This window comes from Ptychodera flava, chromosome 5 (genome assembly GCF_041260155.1).
Source record: "Ptychodera flava strain L36383 chromosome 5, AS_Pfla_20210202, whole genome shotgun sequence".
Classification (NCBI taxonomy): Eukaryota; Metazoa; Hemichordata; class Enteropneusta; family Ptychoderidae; genus Ptychodera; species Ptychodera flava.
Window position 1 is genome coordinate 5,594,451 of NC_091932.1, and position 18,506 is coordinate 5,612,956.

General features: G+C 37.2%; 2 protein-coding genes and 1 long non-coding RNA gene across 3 annotated transcripts in view; 2 read left to right on the top strand and 1 right to left on the bottom strand.

Annotated features, from left to right (window-relative positions):
• Positions 1–18,506, top strand: part of LOC139132665 (uncharacterized) — a 104,872-nt gene that overhangs the window by 63,360 nt on the left and 23,006 nt on the right. The gene's annotated exons all lie outside the window — the stretch shown is intronic.
• On the bottom strand, positions 1,349–5,101 carry LOC139132452 (uncharacterized). Its single transcript, XR_011552301.1, has 3 exons — positions 4,953–5,101; positions 3,902–4,084; positions 1,349–1,528 (listed from the first exon to the last, which is right to left on the bottom strand). It is a non-coding gene; the product is annotated as an uncharacterized lncRNA (long non-coding RNA).
• Positions 9,511–17,710, top strand: LOC139132868 (uncharacterized). The gene is made up of 6 exons (XM_070699224.1): positions 9,511–9,711; positions 10,828–10,965; positions 11,454–11,651; positions 15,718–15,750; positions 16,146–16,248; positions 16,840–17,710. Exons 1-6 carry the CDS (start codon positions 9,636–9,638, stop codon positions 17,585–17,587), a joined length of 1,296 nt encoding a protein of 431 aa, XP_070555325.1. The 5' UTR covers positions 9,511–9,635; the 3' UTR covers positions 17,588–17,710.

Sequence of the window (18,506 nt, forward strand, 5' to 3'; positions counted from 1 at the left end):
TCTTTTCCATCTTTACGACAAAAAAATAGATAATTCATAAATGTAAAACAGTTGTTGAAAATTGACATGGTCACTATCTACTGAGGTTGCTGGCTTTTTACGGAGGTTGATTCTATACTACATTTGTCTTTCTATCACTCACCTTGGTATCTTGGTGAACCAAATCAACCAAGGTAGAGTTGGTCTTCGCCGTGCAGTCATTAGCCGGGTCAAGTGATGCAGCGCCACGACAATCAGTCCTCACAGACGAGGAAATTGCCGGACAAGGTTGTACATCAACCTGCGCTGAAGGCACCTTAGAGTCATTATCAGAATTCTTCTGAAAATAATAAGATGTATTAATGAAAATTTTAATAATAATAATTGTAATGATTCCTTACTCGGTACATTCTGTTTACTATACTATGTGTTGGCTTGTTGGCGAACCATTTCAACTTTCGAATGTTCTAGGGCTAGAGTCCCATTTTGAAATTAGGCCAGTCCTTGTGAGAAAATGTAAATAATGATGAAAATTGACATTTCACTATAAGGTTGCTGGATTATTTAACGAGTGTTGATTCTGTTCTACATCCGTATTTCTATCACTCACCTTGGTATCTTGGTGAACCAAATCAACCAAGGTAGAGTTGGTCTTCGCCGTGTAGTCATTAGCCGGGTCAAGTGACGTTGAGCCACAACAATCAGTCGTCACTGACGAAGACGTTGCCGGACAAGGTTGTACAACACCCTGCACTGAATTCACCTCAGAGTCGTCATTAGAATTTTCCTGAAAATTATACGATGTATTGATGACACTTTTAATAATAATAATAATTGTAATAATTCTTTACTCGATACTTTCTGTTTACTACACCTTGCGTTTGTTTGTGGGTAAACAAATCTCATATAGTAGGGAGGAAATAAACTTCATTTGAGTACAGTGCCAAAAACCAACCTACCAGAGTATATCCCATTATATTTATACACACAAATTCTACATTCAATGGCAAAATAAAAGAGAAAAAAATTGTTTATCATTTATTTATCTGAAATATGACCAACCCGTGGAATTGATAAAGTTGATCTGTGCGAGTAAAAGCCTTGCTATGAAAACTGACTATACATGTAATCATGTTTCGGTTTCACGGTGAATGAAACGATGTTCTCATATCAAAGATAATTGCTAACTAATAATAATAATAATAATAATAATAATAATAATAATAATAATAATAATAATAATGAGTACTGGCGGTAAAGAAGACACCATGAAACTCTGAGAACCTGATATCATTCATTCCATCCTTGTCACTATCTACTAAGATTACTGGCTTTTTTCAACGAGGGTTGATTCTGTGCTCACCTTGGAATCTTGTCGAACCAAATCAACTTTCGGAACCAAGGTAGAGTCAATCTTTTCCGTACTGTCATTAACCAGAGCAGGTGACGCAGAGCCACAACAATCATTCGTCATCGACGAAGACGTTGCTGGACAAGGGTGTACAACACCCTGCGCTGAACACACCTGAGAGTCGTCATTAGAATTCTTCTGAAAATAATAAGATGTATCTATGACAGTTTTCCACACTGTGTTTGTCATTGTGGGCTACATATTTCAACTTTTGACGTCAATTTGAAATTAGGCCAGACGCCGGTATAGTTGATGGAACACATCCACAATCCGTTGTGAACGATGCTAACAGTTGAAAACAGCTTTAATTTGTACCGAACATACGTATTCACCATTACGGAATTCTAGCACATGAGAATAATCAAATATAAGAGAAAAAAGATTAGGTCATCGTGCTAGATTTTCTAAAATGTACGGTGAAAAGTCTCAGGTTTTCTTGAAAATCACTTAAAATCAATAAATAAAACTATTCATTTCAAGTTCATGGAGGGAATGAAATATTCACATCTAAGCATAACACAAAAGTAAAATTTTGAACAGTAAAGACTCTAAATATAAACATGTTTGCAAAAATGGAATAATTTATTTTTAACCAAATTTGCCATAATTACACCGAAAATTTCTGAGATAAAAGTGTTTATTTGAAGGAATATTTTAACTTTCCAGCATTCATTGTCAGTTTTGTATAACATTTACAAACATTACATTAAATTTTGTAAAACAAGCAGCATCGAAGTCGTCTATGTCTTGTACTTTTGAAAAAAAAACCATATTTTTTCGGTTGGTCACTGTGGTCAGTTTTTCACAGTTTGGCAAAATGTAGCCAGGAATTGACAACATACTCTCTCACGATTGTCATTACTATGACCGCCATTGATCTGGCCACAGTAGAATAAACTCAAGTAGGCCTAGACTGATAAATCCACAAAGTCCACAGATTCATTTAAAAGTGAATCAATTAAAGAACTTGCCATAGAAATAATGGCGCTACAACCTGCTGATAAGAGGTAGTTTTGAACATCTGCGAGCAGAACTACTCAATACATGTTTAGTTTTACTCTGTGTGCATTCCTAATAAATATGCGGCTATATGATAATTTGATTTTTGATCATATAGACGGTGTGAGACTTGAAAATTTTTGAGGGTATTGAGGGGGAATCTGAAAAAATTAGATTTCAATCGCAATTACTCAAGCGCCCCCCCCCCCCAACCATTTTTGTAAACGCAGCCTAAATAAAAGACAGAAACCCCTCTGTAATAGTCTTATCACATATAACAAACTATATCGCTCATCTAAAACAAGTCATATCGTTAGATTGTGAAAAAGATGTCCTGTAGGAACACAGACCAAGTATATTGAGTAATATGTGAGGGGGAAGGTAGAGTTCAACTAATTTGCAAAAAAAAAAGGAAAAAAGAAAACGAAACATACAGCGACAGTCAATAATTCCTAGCTTTCGCTTTAGTTATTGTTGACATTGAGTATAGTCCGTTTCTCTTCCTTGAAACTTTTGTGTAGTCAGGGTAGAATGCGCCATGGGGACAAATATTCGAACTTTCAAACTTTTACTATTCATTTCTGATCTACTACTTATTGGGACTCATTTTAAGTTCTTTGTGATAGAAAAATCTTTCACCGTTTTAGTTTTTGTAAATCGATTTTTTTATTTTTCTCCATAGAGTTAACACAGGGACGGCGGCCATTTTGGACTTCAAATATCGTTAAATCGTTGGTAATTTGTTTTTCTTGTACCAAAATTTGCAACGTAACCCCCTATTTTTGTTCTTGATTTTGAAACAGTATAGTTGAAAGTTTCCTTTAAAATTTGAGCAAAAGTTAAAGTCTTTCACTTTCGAGGCGCATACAACTTTAGGGTATAATGCGCCTCGGAAACAGATGTTTAGAATTTCAAATATTTTCATTTAATTCTGATCTATCTCTTTTGGGGCTCAGTTTGAAGCTCTTGAGTAAGAAATTCGGTGTGTTCAATCCTGTTCGAACATTGTTTTGGTCTTAGATTTTTGAAAATCGAAAATTTTACTTTGCCCAAAAGAATTATACAGGAATGCTGGATAATTTGTCGGTGACCCATAATTTTGTCTCTTGATTTGGTAAGAGAACCGTTGAAAGTTTCATTGAGGAAAGTTTGAATCAAAGTTTCAGTCTTTCACTTTCGAGGCACATACTAACTTAATCGACTTGTTTGAAAATAAACCCCCGGAAATAACCTGAATGGCCGTTTAATTTGAATTCAATTGCATTTGTTCGCATCGATTATTGATAAATATCGGTCCTACCCAGAGCTAGTATTATTGATATAGATTATTGGGATGAAAAGGATAGCTTGGTAACCCAATATCTCATCATTACGACAATAAATTAATATTTCGTGTATCTGTGATTGTTGTCAAATCTTTACAAGCATTGAACACGTTTTCTTCTGATGTTGCTTGTTTTGTCAACATGAATTTGATTCTGTACTACGCACATTCGCCTTTCTCTTCCTCACCTTTGAATCTTGGTGAACAGTATTATCTTTTGAAGTCAAGGGAGGGTCTTCCTTTTCCATGGAATCTAGAGTCGGGCTAGGTGACGCAGTACCACCACGATCAGTCGTCGACGATGAGGAAGGACTCGGGCAAGGTTGAACTTCAACCTGGGCCGGTAGAACCTGCACACCATCGCCATTCCTCTGAAAATGATAAAATGTGTGTATGACAATAATAGGCATAGCTGTACAAAAAATTGGCAAAACACACTGAGATCATGAAACAGATCAGATTACCATTTCAGATATTTGTCTTTCGGGGCCTTGATCTGAAGCGATAAAATCGTCATTTTACGAATTCATTAATGGTATAGGTGTACAATTGAATGTTTTGACAGAAACCACACGGCCAAACACAGTCTGGTATTCTTATACACTTGCGTCTGTAACCTATGAAGGTTCACCGTACAGTAACTTTTGTTATCAGACCGTGCGCGATAGAAATATAACTATCACAGATACGTTGCAACAGCAATGTATCAAGCGTTTCAATAACGCAGCACTAAAACAGTGAAAATTTTGAACACAGTGAAAAATGAAGAAATAGATAAGATGCAGGCAAAACTCAAAACAAGGACAGGTCGTAGTTTTACAAAACTATAACATTACATAGTAATTTGTGTGTTAGCGGTTTTGACTGCGATGTCTTCGCTAGGTAACTATGTGCCGTACGTTGTGGGTTCGAATCCGATCGAAAATCTACCAAATTTACAACAACATTGAATCAAAAATATCGTTGAAAGTGTTCCGTTGAAGAAGCGATGGGACACGTTAAAGCGCAAAGCCTGAAAATGATGATAAAGCACTAATGATTTTGCCGCCGTTTCCAAAATGACAGTAAAACATCCAATATTTCCTAAATCCTCCGAAATCCTGGCTACTTCTAATCTTTATAACTACTTTCAGTGAAATTCATTTATTTCTGATTCCTAAGTTTCTTCCTTCAAAAGCCAGGAACGCAAACAAGACATGTTTCGAAGCAAGTAATTTACTTTAATTTCCTTCACCTTACCTGAGATTCATCGACGCCGGCTTGTGAAGGGTTATTCTCTCCTGACTCATGGTGTTGTTCGCTCTCTTCCCGAACTCTCTGTCTAACACTTAAGTAAGAAAGTTAAAATTTGTAATCACTTTTAAATCAATTGATAGCTTAAATCAAATTTTAGAAATTTCTCGGAGACTTAAAAGTTTTAAGACGTTCACGTTCATGCAGTTGTCATGTTTCTTTGCGTTGATACTCACCGACTCTTATTTTCACTTGGAGGCTCTCGAAATGAATGCCGCTTCCTCCTCTTCACGCGTATTCTTCCCCACGTCAAATGGTACAGTATTATTGTCAGAGACAATAACCCTAACATTTTGAACGTGAGATAAAGTACTACATTTGAGACTTGGAGACAAACATGGTATGCATACCGTAAGATCTATCCATCACTAAGCGGAGAATACTGTGTTCGCAGTAACAAACGATCGTAGCCTCGAACCCTACAAATTTTCCATCGCTGAAACGTTCCATTTTTCTCTATACATACTCACGAACGAACGCGCCCAGCGACGCCTCACTGTTGTCACCATTGCGAACGAGGTTAAAAAGAATGTTCAAGAGAAGGTGACGCGCACCTTGGAGAAATTTCAGTTGTTCCAACAACCAAACTTACAAGCGCACACCTTCAGCGACGTCAGCTTTGCAATTACCTAGTAAGGCTGGCAAATTTTAGTTAATTCTTTACCTCCAGATTTTATCATATATTGTTAACATCACAATAGAGCTGAGTCATAATATCGCACTCGATTTATAGCATTCTGACATCTGCATTACTTTACTTTAAATTATATAAGAAGACACTTTTAAATCATTCGAGTTTGTTGATAATACTAAATCAAAACAAATCCAAAAATCCAAATGATACAGTTTATAAATCATCAGGTTCTATAGTCAGAATGTAGGAGAGGAATATCTTGGACCACAAATTTAACTATTAAGGGTGCCACCAGGTGTCCTGAATTGGAAAGCGTACCCTGCTAACATGCTACACCTATCAAGAATGGCCAAAAACAGACAAAATCAATATAAATCCACCGAAGTTGCTGAGTCAGTTTTTACAGTCAAAGCATAGAACCTCTCGATCCAGGGTCTATGGTCAAAGTTAGAAATGCTGTCACTTTGTGGAACATGTGTATTATATATTTTGAAATTTAGTCTCCTATAGAACTTTTTAAAACAATGGTTAATATGAGTCTACTTTCTGAGGAGCCTTGCCACACTAGTCTTAATGCAGATGAAGTATGTTGTCCCGTGAACGCATTAGGAATTGTGAAACATATGCACCATAAACTGGCACAGGTTGAAGATTGCTAGACATGGTATGAATAGTTGATAATTTGAAAAATAAAATCATCCCGCTTGTCATATAGCATTGTGTAAAAACATTCGTAATTTTACAGTAAGTGCTTTACTGACAAACGTGCTCTAATTCTTGTGCCAAAGGGCTAAACATTTTAGGCCCTTTATGAATACCAGATATTTTTCAGGGTACACCGGATGTACTTTAAATTTTAAAATTTTTACCTAATAGCCATACCGTCAAAAACTAACAGTAAATTCAAATCCTGAGTCCCCTGCAATCGGGTAACGGAAAAATCTTTTTTTATAGAAAAATAGTTCGAGTGTTAATCGCAATCGTGGAGAAACAGACTTTAACGCATGAAACGACAATTAAAAAACTAGGGCCCCGTGAAAATACTTTGTATATGCCGTTGACACTATGTTAGGTTCCGAGTCTCTTGTAAAATATGAAAAAAGATTACAATGTCAGACATGGTTTTATTTCCCAATACCTTTCCCGTTGATTGTGACCTCCGTTGTGGTAATATTCAACAAATTTCATTGACATTTCTTCGACGTATCATATACTAATATAAAGGATGATGTACTCGTAAGCAGTGACGTAATGAAATATTAAGTTTGATAAAAAACGTGTATAGCAATGGTGGCGCTGTTGATGTTGCTGATGGTAGTGGTTGTGGTTGCAGTGAACTATAAGACCCGTTTAATCAGTTTAAACAGAAAATCTCTTCTCTTTATGTCCAGATAGAACGCCGATTTATATACTTAGATAATGTAAAGTAATTATTCTGTCATTTTTATTGTAATTGACACTTTTTCATCCCATTGGCATATACAGTTGTATTAACTACATTTGGCAGTATTTTTGTTCAGCATCAACCTTCTTCTTGTTCAACTTTTTACAGCATGATTAACTGCTCAGTATTCAAATTGCCACCACAGTCTATGTGGCACTGTATGTCGTTGATGATGAATTTCAATCTGGACTCAAGTTCAACCTTAAAAAATGGTGTATATATATATATATATATATATATATATATATATATATATATATATATATATATATATATATATATATATATATATATATATATATATATATATATATATATAATGTATATATATATATATATATATATATATATATATATATATATATATATATGTATTTATATATTGCGTCTGTCAACATGCTGTACGATGATAGCAAGAATCATACTTTGCATACAATAATATATTGTAAAAAATATCAAAGGTCACAGCTTTGGCCCTGTTACAAGGTCTATGAAAATTCGATGTCATTTATACTATTTTAGATTTTATTCAAAATAAAAGTCATGAAATGTGATACAATAATTTGAAAACGTCACAGCCATTGGATGAAATAGTAATGTAATTCATTCTTAATTCTCTTAGCACTTAAAGAAAGTGAGTGACGCGTACCTCAATTTTCTCTCTACTCTCAATTTGTGGGTCAAAGTGTTTTTTTTCGCAAAGAGAACAATATTAAATGTCATTGCGACGCAGAAAAACAATTTATTTAACAAGAAAACATTTCAAATCACACCTTGAAGGATATGTTTAATGAAGACTTAAAATACAATAAAGATTGATAACATCGTTTTCCTAGTCTATTATATCTTATTTTGAGGAGAAGGTTGTTGAAGTGCGCCTCAATAGAATATGTGAATACCGGAATTGAATAAAAAATTATTTCAGCCAAATCTTTTCATTGGCCGTGCTGTAGAATGTATATATAAATCTCTTTTCGGGAAATGAACGCGACTATAATAACTTACCGCTCAGTAGAGTCAAACCACTGTCGCGTACACAATGTGTTCAAACACTAATGAAGAAGTTATGGTCAAATATCCTTTGTGTTGTTGTTTGCGCCGCTGCACATGAAAAGCATTATAAGTTGCTACAGGTCACTACGAGTCAGACATTTGTTACCATAGTGCCATCATGCATATCAATTTCAACTCAAAACACAATTTAGTTCACAGCAAAACCACGCCGACATCTAGTCAAAGTTAGAAATTAGAAGCAAATGAAAACGCCATAGTCCTGGCAGATCTCTTGCCCTTATTTGATAATTTTGTTATCCATAGTCCGTACACAGTTTGGCATGGAAACAAAGATCATTTCAATTCTATGTGTTGTGTCCCATAAATGTCTGAAGCTATTCAAGCCGCACAGAGCAAGGCACGGTAATTACACCGTGACTTGCAGCCAGTGATTAATCACTGCTTGGTCAGCAGGACAGGGCAAATTACGTCTGACTTGCAACTTTGCCGGGGGAGGGGGAAGGCTGTCAAATTACGAGCCTATACGTAAAAAGTGTTTACTGACCAGTACAAATTTACGAACAAATCCCAACATGTCGGTAAATAATCTCTGTACAACTTTCTGATTTTGTTATGAACGAGAATAATGATTTTCAAAAATCTATACCCGAGGCCCTCATGCGGTTAACTGTGCGCGTGACTAGAATTGAAGTAAGTTCTTGTCCAGATAGAAAGTGAATTGCTGCTTGACATAACACCGAGCTGGACTATATGCCACATGTATTGTTCATTCTTGGGGTCATGACCTCAAACTCTGACGAGACGTCGACAGTTTACGCTCTTTATTCTTGTTTCGACAAATATAAATCTAAGTTATTCTGGGTCGTTTGAATGCACTCTGTCCCACTTGGTGTGGTGAAAAGGGAGTAACATCCTCTTTCATGAGTAATTTTATTCATGTTGATACACTATGTATAACTATAAATGCTTAATTTCCACTTGAGTGGCTAAATCACGATGCTTAGGTAGCCGAATGAAAAAAAATGTGTTGAATGTCAGTGGTAATCTGTGTTCTATCTATAGAGGAAGAGGGATATAATACCCAAGGTAGTCTTGATTAAACGTTTGTATTGACGTATTTGTCTTTCAACTGTCTACAGCATCGAGTAAATTATTTTGTCCCGACATCCAGGCAACAATAAGCAAAAACTGTACACCACTGAGTTGCTCGAAGGAGTTTTTCAAAATCTGTCTGTTCACCTGAATCTCAGTATACCGATAAGCGACTTAGCTGAGATGCATCAACTCATCGCATCACGTGTCTGAGTTTGCCCTTGTATACTAACTACGTATGTTTACGGCAAGGGTACCAGGCATCCGATATCCCATTGTCATGCAAATCATGTTGTAGACTGGCATTTGTCGTTTGTTCAAGGTGCTCTGACCGGGGTCTCACAGAAGTCGAGGGACCTAGTAGCTAACAGCCGAAGGGAAAGGATCCGAGAGTACAAAATAGCTTCGTATTACAGAATTTGTGTGGGACACAAAACACGGGAATATGTTGAGATGGTCACAGAGTTCAGCACTAATTATACTTCTCGGTTTTTACACGTCTGTCTTTGGAGTGCAGGCTGGTGAGTTACATGTCTATAGGCGTAGGTAAACTGCTATTGCGAAAGACCAACATTACCCGGAAATAAAAACTTTCACCGCAGGGCTTTGAATCCTCCATTGTTGACTAATTTATTTTCTAGCCTTTTATGAAGGTTGATTCCTTCGATAGCGGGGCTTCCCTACACAAAATTAGTATTCTAACCCATCGAAGTTGCACATGCATCTTACAAAGATGTATGTATCTTCTTTTCAAGGAGAAGGTATCATGTGTAATTTTAATAACAACGACCCTTCATAATTCTATTTGAATCACTAGCTTTAACTGTTGACGTATTTCCCAGCATTTATATTGTGTATGTTGAACGCTAATTATGGGGCAACTACCAAAATCTAGCAGGAAAGTCTTTGTAGAGATTTACCCGAAATGTGGCCTGTAAGTGTGTAAACCAAACTGAATGGTTAGCAGTGCTGTCTGTTTAAACAGGAGAGTAAGTGAAATGAATTCGAATTTGTTTTGCAAGTAAGCGGTTTGGGAGTGACTTCCGGGTTGCAATTATTTTCACGACACCATGCAAAAGGAGACCCGAGGCTGGAGGCTCCGGTACCCTAACGGGTAACTGATCTTTTCTGGGTGGAATGATCTTTATTTCTTATTTTATTTCTACCAATGCTGTTGTCTGAGATCTCAGAAACTTGACGATATGCAATTAGACCACAAAACTTCAAGGCATGTTTCTTGAAGCACCTGCTTCGAATTCTCTCCACCCCTAAATTCGCTAAACCCACCTGAAATATTTCTACAGTATCAATTTATGGTAAATGATGTCAAAATACCGGAATGCAACTTTCGATGACACTTTGTATATGACACTTTAATGCTTGTCCGAATCCAACTTTAAATGGCACTTTTTTAAATGACAGGTCTGGCGTGCTTGGTGTTGAAATTAACAAATTTTGCCAATATTTTCATTATTTTGTACTATAAATCCAGTACATAACTTTCAGTCTAGTCTTCGCTCTCAATTATCTTGAAATAATTCTACCAAACTGCAACCATAACAAACAATAACATATGTGCTGGGGTCACATGTCTGATTGCTCGTAAAAAAATCATTTACAAAATGGTTCATTGACAGTTGAAGTAAGACTTTCTGGTGGCAGAACTTCATCTGAAGGAATTGTGCAAATCAGATCATCTGAAGAGACTAAATGGAGACTTGTATGTGGCAATATCGGAGGATGGAATGTCAAGATAGCTATCTGTAAACACCAAGGTAAGTTCAATGACATCAAATGTATGTATGTATGTATGTATGTATGTATGTATGTATGTATGTATGTATGTATGTATGTATGTATCTACATAAGTACGTATACGTACATACGTATGTACGTACGTGGGTACTTACGTACTTATGTGTGTACGGATCTGTGTACATGCATGCAAATCTATGTTGGTTGACATCATTTTATTTCATTGGATGGAGATACACCATAACTTAATGTGTGCACTTTTACTGTTCTTTCCGACAGCGAAAAGCAACTTTCAATTTCCTGGAGACATGTACAATGCGGAGCTTTTATAAATCAAATAGATTGCATCAGTAAAGACACCACTGCATGTCATACCCTTATATCTTACAGCATTCTTTAAGATACCTTCGATTTGTCTACAGTTTCTATACGTCGGAAAAATATCGCTAAATGTGGTACCCGAACTTCTGTGATTATAGCCAAATGATTTGATTTGTTGACCTTGTAGGCTATGGTACAGCGGACAAAAATTACCCATGGACAGTGACAGGTAACGTTAGCAGTGAGTTGCAGTCTTCCCTGGCTGTTTGTGATATACAATGTAACGCTGATGCTGAGTTGATAGAACAATGTAACATATCTTGGAAAGAAAACGGAATAGACTGCACATGTGAACGGGGACGCCCCATGGGAGTAACTTGTATCAGTAAGTTATGGTAATGAAACGTTTTACATGGGAAAAGGAAGCATCCACTACTTAAATTTTATTATTTATTTATTTAATTATTATTATTGTACTTGGGCCTCAGCCCAAGTACATTTGTTTTCATTCCGTGGGAAAAAAACTCTGTAAGGTATAACCATTTCTGGCTGAGACCAGGGAGGGCAAAATGTCTTGGCTTCATCTTTCTTGGCATAATAAATGGCGTAATGATGTTAACTGAATGGAAGTGCTGCTCTCAGCCAGTCTTGAATAAGTGAGATGTGAATATTAATGCTTCTCTATCTGAGTTTTTGCCACAAAATCTTCTGAATATAATCAAAATGTGCATCGAAATGCAACAATTAATGCACCCTCCGTTTCCTAGGCGATGGCACGACCCTTGCTACACCCACTGGACGAGCCAAAGTGGGAGGGTAATTTCAGTTTGGTCGAACAAGAGGGCTCGAGACCAGAATTTAACATTTAAACTTGAAACATGTTTAATCGCTGACAAGATGTGGACTAGTGTTAATCAAAGTAAAATTGTAAAAAGGAAAGGTTTTATATCCCGGACACAATGAAAAACATTTACGACTGGAAACTGCACCCCCAGTTGAGAATAGTAATGCCCACAGCGATGGAGAACACTTATCCTTGAGCTGAGAAAACCAGACCATCATTTCGAAATAGAGCTGCAGATTCAAGAAGCTCGTTCAAAATAGCTAGGTACACCCCATAAAGGGGTGGTTTCGAGTTTTGAGGGCAATTTTGCCTCCTTCATATAGAAATCGTACGTTTGTTTTTCCAGGAGAACACACCATTTGACACAAAATTTGCATGTAAAGGGGTCGCCAGTAAGCACGTGGTCAAATCTGGCATAAGAAACAATATGAAATGTTGGGTAAAGCCAGTCCAAAATAAACTGATTTGAACTTTGTGTTTTCTAATTTATACCACTGCAGTAACATTACCTTTTTTGACAACATCACACAATGTAATACGTTTTGAAACTGAATACTCCGACGTATTCTGTGTCTCCTTTGCTAAAAAATACGGTATGCCGATTACCATGTAAGGAGATGATGACATCAAGACAGATTTGTAGTGCGTTTGGTCCTGGATGGTGCACGAAGTTTTGTCAAGGTAGCTTGTGTATTTCCTAAATGGGAGAGATTAGGGTCGATCTAAACGAAGGCCGAAGAATGTTATGATACTCTGAGCGAGCTGAACTCTAACGCGAATGGTTGGATAATTTGGAGGATGTCTAGAATGATCTCGTCTCACTAAGATTGTTTGGCGGTCAGTATTGAATTTCAACTGCGTCACAAGTTTGCGAAATGAGTATTCCGTCGAACGGTCAACGAACGATATTTTAGAAATCTGGAGACATGGCACATCGCATTTTTATTTTAGTATTTTATATTTTACAAAAGATTTAAGAAGCAATGATTTTGTTGAAAATTCTGAAAAAAATACACTGGAAGATTTGATCGCGAACACATTTTCACTTGGGGTCAACTAGCCCTGCGTACGATGCTGTGTGTTCTGCTACAGCTAATCGCCCCGCTCACCATAGCCCTGCAAAGACCCATACGTAGGGTCGGTGACTTCAAATCCATTTTGGGACTTGACGTAAAAAGCCAAATTACTGCCAAAATTCAGCGTTCTTGGGCCCAGTCGTATTCCAGCCTACCTCAGCTACTCGATCGCTTCCAAAATTGACAGTCTTTTATTCACTTCTCGTAAATAACCGTCGATGTCGGCAACTCTCTCGCTAGCCCTGCGTACGATGCTGTGTGTTAGCTGTAGCACATAGCATCGTACGCAGGGCTAGGGGTCAACATGGGGTCGCAGCCATGTTGCCTCAAATCTTATTTCTGTCTGCACTCAAAACTCAAAAATGTCGGATATGAACCTGAAAAATCGATGCAATTTTGTCAAACTTCGGCGAAATTTCAGCCTTTAGACAAAATTTCATTTAGGTGAGGTAAATTTACTGAAATTTGATCGACAAATAATCCTGAGCTTGAACGTGACAGCTCGCCTTCTCCGGGAAGTCAAGTATCCAGCTGCCCATACACAGTTGTCCATATGGCCAGGTTTATGAGATTGTTTTCAAGCGACGGCGGCAGACCGTACGGGGCTCTGGATATGAACCTACCGCCGGTGTAGCTGTAATAACTGTTGCGTTGTTTTTAGTGCCCATGGACGAAGTCCTGGGGGAGTTATAGGTTTGGTCATGTCAGTCCGTCCGTCCGTCCGTTCACGCAGATATCTCAGACATGCCCTGGTCAATTTCTTTCAAACTTTGCACAAGAATAGTACCCAACCCCATACAGATGCAAGTCGATTTGTTTCACAATGCGATCGAATTTGGCCGTGTTAGAGGACTTTTTAGTTTACACCTCCATAGACTCCCATGTATAAGGCAGTTCTCCATAGACTCCCATGTATAAGGCCAAGAAAAATAAAAATTTAGTTTCTCATCGTATTCATATTGCCTAAAGGATGCAGTGACACAGTTTTTTGTCCCCACGGATAAAGTCCAGGGGGCTTATAGATTGGGTCATATCCGTCCGTGAGTCCATCAGTGAGTCCATCGGTTCACGCAGATATCTCAGACATTTTGACAAAATATCATGTGACCTTTGACCTCAAATATACATTATTGTCCATAACTCAGTAACCACAAGTGCTAAACCTTTCATATTTGGTATGATGGGACACCTTATGACGCCACATATTGTACCATTATTTATGTGCATATCTAATTTTGAGCGAGCCAATAGAGCTAGAGGTCTGATTTTTGGTATATAGGGATAAGTTAACAATATAATTTGTTTGACAAAACGTCACGTGACCTCAATGACCTTTGACCTCAAATATACATATTTGTCCACAACTCAGTAACCACAAGTGCTACACCCTTCATATTTGGTATGATAGGACACCTTATGACACCATATATTGTACCTCATTAATTATGCGCATATCTTATTTTGAGCGAGCCAATAGAGCTAGAGGTCTGATTTTTGGTATATAGGGATAACTTAGCAATACAATTATTTTGAAAAAATGTGACGTGACCTCAATGACCTTTGACCTCAAATATATATATTTGTCCACAACTCAGTAACCACAAGTGCTACATCCTTCATATTTGGTATGATAAGACACCTTATGACACCACATATTGTACCTCATTAATTAATTTGCGCGTATCTAATTTTGAGCGAGCCAATAGAGCTAGAGGTCTAATTTTTGGTATATAGGAATAACTTAGCAATACAATTATTTTGACAAAATTTCACGTGACCTCAATGACCTTTGACCTCAAATATATATATTTGTCCACAACTCAGTAACCACAAGTGCTACACCCTTCATATTTGGTATGATGGGACACCTTATGACACCACATATTGTACCTCATTAATTATGCGCATATCTAATTCTGAGCAAGCCAATAGAGCTGGATTTCCGATTTTTGGTATATAGGGATAACTATAGGGTAGAAATCTAAATATGCCCATCTAAATATTAGACATCTACCATCGAGAACAAAAGAAATTTGCTGTAAATTGAATATTTAAGGAGTTTAAGCAATTTCCACTATAAATAAAGAACCCCTGCCTCAAACTCCACAAAAGTTGCCAGACATATTTTGCTGTTGTCATGCCATTGCTCCGTTTAATAACCAGTTAATCAAATGCCTAATTGACAGGAGGAAATTCAAGACCATATTTGAATAGTAGTATATATTGTCCTCAAAATTACTCTATCACGGCCCAAGTACTCATTGCCTTCAGCAATACTGCCTTGTTATTATTATTATTATTATTATTATTATTATTATTATTATTATTATTATTAATTATTACTAGTTTGTTTGTTGTTTAGTTGTTTCAGTGTTCCGTAATTAAAAGAATATCTTGAAATTGAATTTTAGCAGGAGCCCCCCCCCCCCAATCGTAAAACATCAGCATTGAACAATGCGCAAGAACCGTATGTTGGCCATTTTGTCATTTGACCCGAATTACAGAACCTGTGTAAAATGTTTATCTTTCAGTGTCAACAGGAACATCCTTAAAAAGGGGATCAGGTAAGACTAGATTTTAATAGCTGAGCGCAAGTTTTCCTTTCCTTTGTCCTCTTTCTCTCTCTCTCTCTCTCTCTCTCTCTCTCTCTCTCTCTCTCTCTCTCTCTCTCTCTCTCTCTCTCTCTCTCATTCAAATACAGACAGCTCAACCATCCGTACAATGCATATTCCTTTTTTAATTCAATGGTCACATACTCCCTGACATGGCGTTTAGTTGTATTATGTTAGACGTCACGAGCAATGTAACTTGACGAATTTCTAGCTTAAGGGAAGGCGCACTTAGAGCCAGACTTGACTAATTTCTGATTAAATGCCAATTGCAGACTTTTACTTCACATAATTAATCTTAATATCCGTATCGATGATATCACTGATATAATTGCGTTCTCTATTTCCAGACATGTACCTATTCATAGGGATGGGTGTCGTCATTGCTATCGTTACTATCTTCTCATTTTTAGTACTCATTCTGGGTATTCGCCAAAGAAAATCGCCCATCAGGTGAGTGGTGACTGTTTTAATATCAAATTTGAGTTTCATACGATTAAATTGGACAAATAAAACATAATCCGTCTCCTTTAACCTGCCTTGATCCTATTGTAAACACGCCACCGACCTTGAACATATTAGTCGTGCATTTTGTTGTTTTCGTTGAGTAATATATAGAAAAGATTTTGGTTAACATTCCATACCTCCAGACAACATCTCACTTTCAAAGCTTTGATCTGATTTGTACGCTGTGGTTTTAGAATGACAGGTTAGAAGGGTCAAGGCTATCTCCGATTTGAAACAAGCTGAATGAGATAATACAAGAGGTGTCATAATATATTTTACAGTATGCTCCAGCCATGGTTCGGGACCATGGCTCAGCTACGTTTTGTTGGTTTGCATTTTATCATCTATCTTGTGTATTGATTTGATTTGATTGATTGATTCAACTGATTTCCCATTTCGAAATAGTCAGACTGTATGCTAGAAAAAGCCCAGAGGAAAACGACCTTGATACGCGCATGTATAAAAGATGGAAACCGTAGTTGGTACTTTTCTGGTAATAAAATGCTATTGTGTCGTTCCTTACGTTTTGCTACGCAGGGAAAATGAGCGAACTGCGAACCCAAGCAATTTTGCAGCACTTCATGTTGAAGGTTCTCCAATCTCTAGCAATGCTTACGTTTGGACAGAACAGGGAACTTTTGATATTTCAGACTTCGCTGGAGAAGAAGACCCGGGGGATCCAAACACTAACACTGATCATAAACTTGAAACTTTTACACCTGAAGATGTACAGAATGTTTCAGCTGATCTTTCCGGTGGCGGAGACTTGCGAGTCGACTCTGCGCAAGATGGAACATCCACGCAGGATTATTTTTCATCAGCGTACGACATGCTTGGACCACCTAACTTGGACGAGGGACAGCAGTCTGCTCCGACTAACGCGACCATCAACAATGATCAACATTTCAGTAGATCAGGGGACCAGTACGATCTGTATGAAACAGTTGACATGCGCAAAGAAAGCACTGTTAACACCAGTATTGCATCGGCGGACGATTCTAAAATGGCAAATACTGAAAATATTGATGATTTATATGCAACAGTTGATAAGTCCAAGAAAGCGGCCGGGCGATCATTATCTGTAGCGAGTGATGACGTCAATGAAAGTACCGAATCGGAAAACGCAACGACAAAACGGAAAACGTCAATGAGGACATCGGTGACTTGTACGCAACGGTGGACAAATCAAAGAAAAATTACAAGAAATAATACTTCCAGACAGTATTACTCGCGATATCAATTATTATATCATACCAGTATATATTGCGCAAATACAGCGATCTAATTGATCGAGACGTGAAAAGAACCGTGGTATATTCGCGAGATAGCACTGCTGGCACACGCTCGAGCTCTCGGCAAGAGCAAAAATCCTTCTAACATCAGGAATAAAAATGAGACATCATGGTGACATCGCAATGTCAAAGTTTAGGGGTCATGGCCTCTTTGTTTTCGAATGTATGTAGGTTAACTTTACTCAGCAGAAATGTACAATAGATTTTATGCTTTATCATTTTCTTTTAAATCAGGGATGCATCACATCAAGAAGAGTGCAAGCTGGGGAAAAACGAACCGAGGAGGACAAGTTTCCATATTTTCTTGAATATTGTGTTCACTTTTTGTTTCTTGTGATGAAGTCTTTTATTGTGCTAATTGAAATGTAAATATTCACTGAAACACATATATATTACCTTAACCTTTACTGTGGATTGGGAACATAATTTTCAACCGATTTTTCTATCGTCGGTATGACAGTTTTTGCTTGATTGCTTCTTTTGACGAAAACAAAGTGACAGGTCAGTCGGCGCTTATAAATAACATTATTTGTTCACTTTTGGCCAGTCGGCGTATGAAAGTTCGATAATTTTGCCAGCCTTATAAAATTATCATATAAAACACTAACTATAATATTGTAAAATATCAATAGTTTCCCCTTGACAGAGACAACATCTCTGAGCTATCAGTGCATCGCATCATTTTTTAAATTCCAGACACTCGATCATCTATACTCGAACGATATCGAAATATTATGCATGTCATATCTATCAGTCGATGTTGAAAAGACATATATTGTAGAATGGGCCTTACTGCGTGTTAGTGAGAAAGTGAAATAAAACTATTATATTATTTACGACTTCTACCACGAAGAAAAGCAAACAAAATGTCATTTCGTGGGATTGTAAATATGAACACGAACAGTTTCACTA

Excerpts from the sequence above, each read along its gene's own strand:
- LOC139132868 (XM_070699224.1), top strand. The coding sequence starts at position 9,636 with ATGTTGAGATGGTCACAGAGTTCAGCACTAATTATACTTCTCGGTTTT. Across the intron at positions 11,652-15,717 it reads CATGGGAGTAACTTGTATCA|TGTCAACAGGAACATCCTTA; the intron begins GTAAGTTATGGT and ends TTTATCTTTCAG. Across the intron at positions 15,751-16,145 it reads ATCCTTAAAAAGGGGATCAG|ACATGTACCTATTCATAGGG; the intron begins GTAAGACTAGAT and ends CTCTATTTCCAG.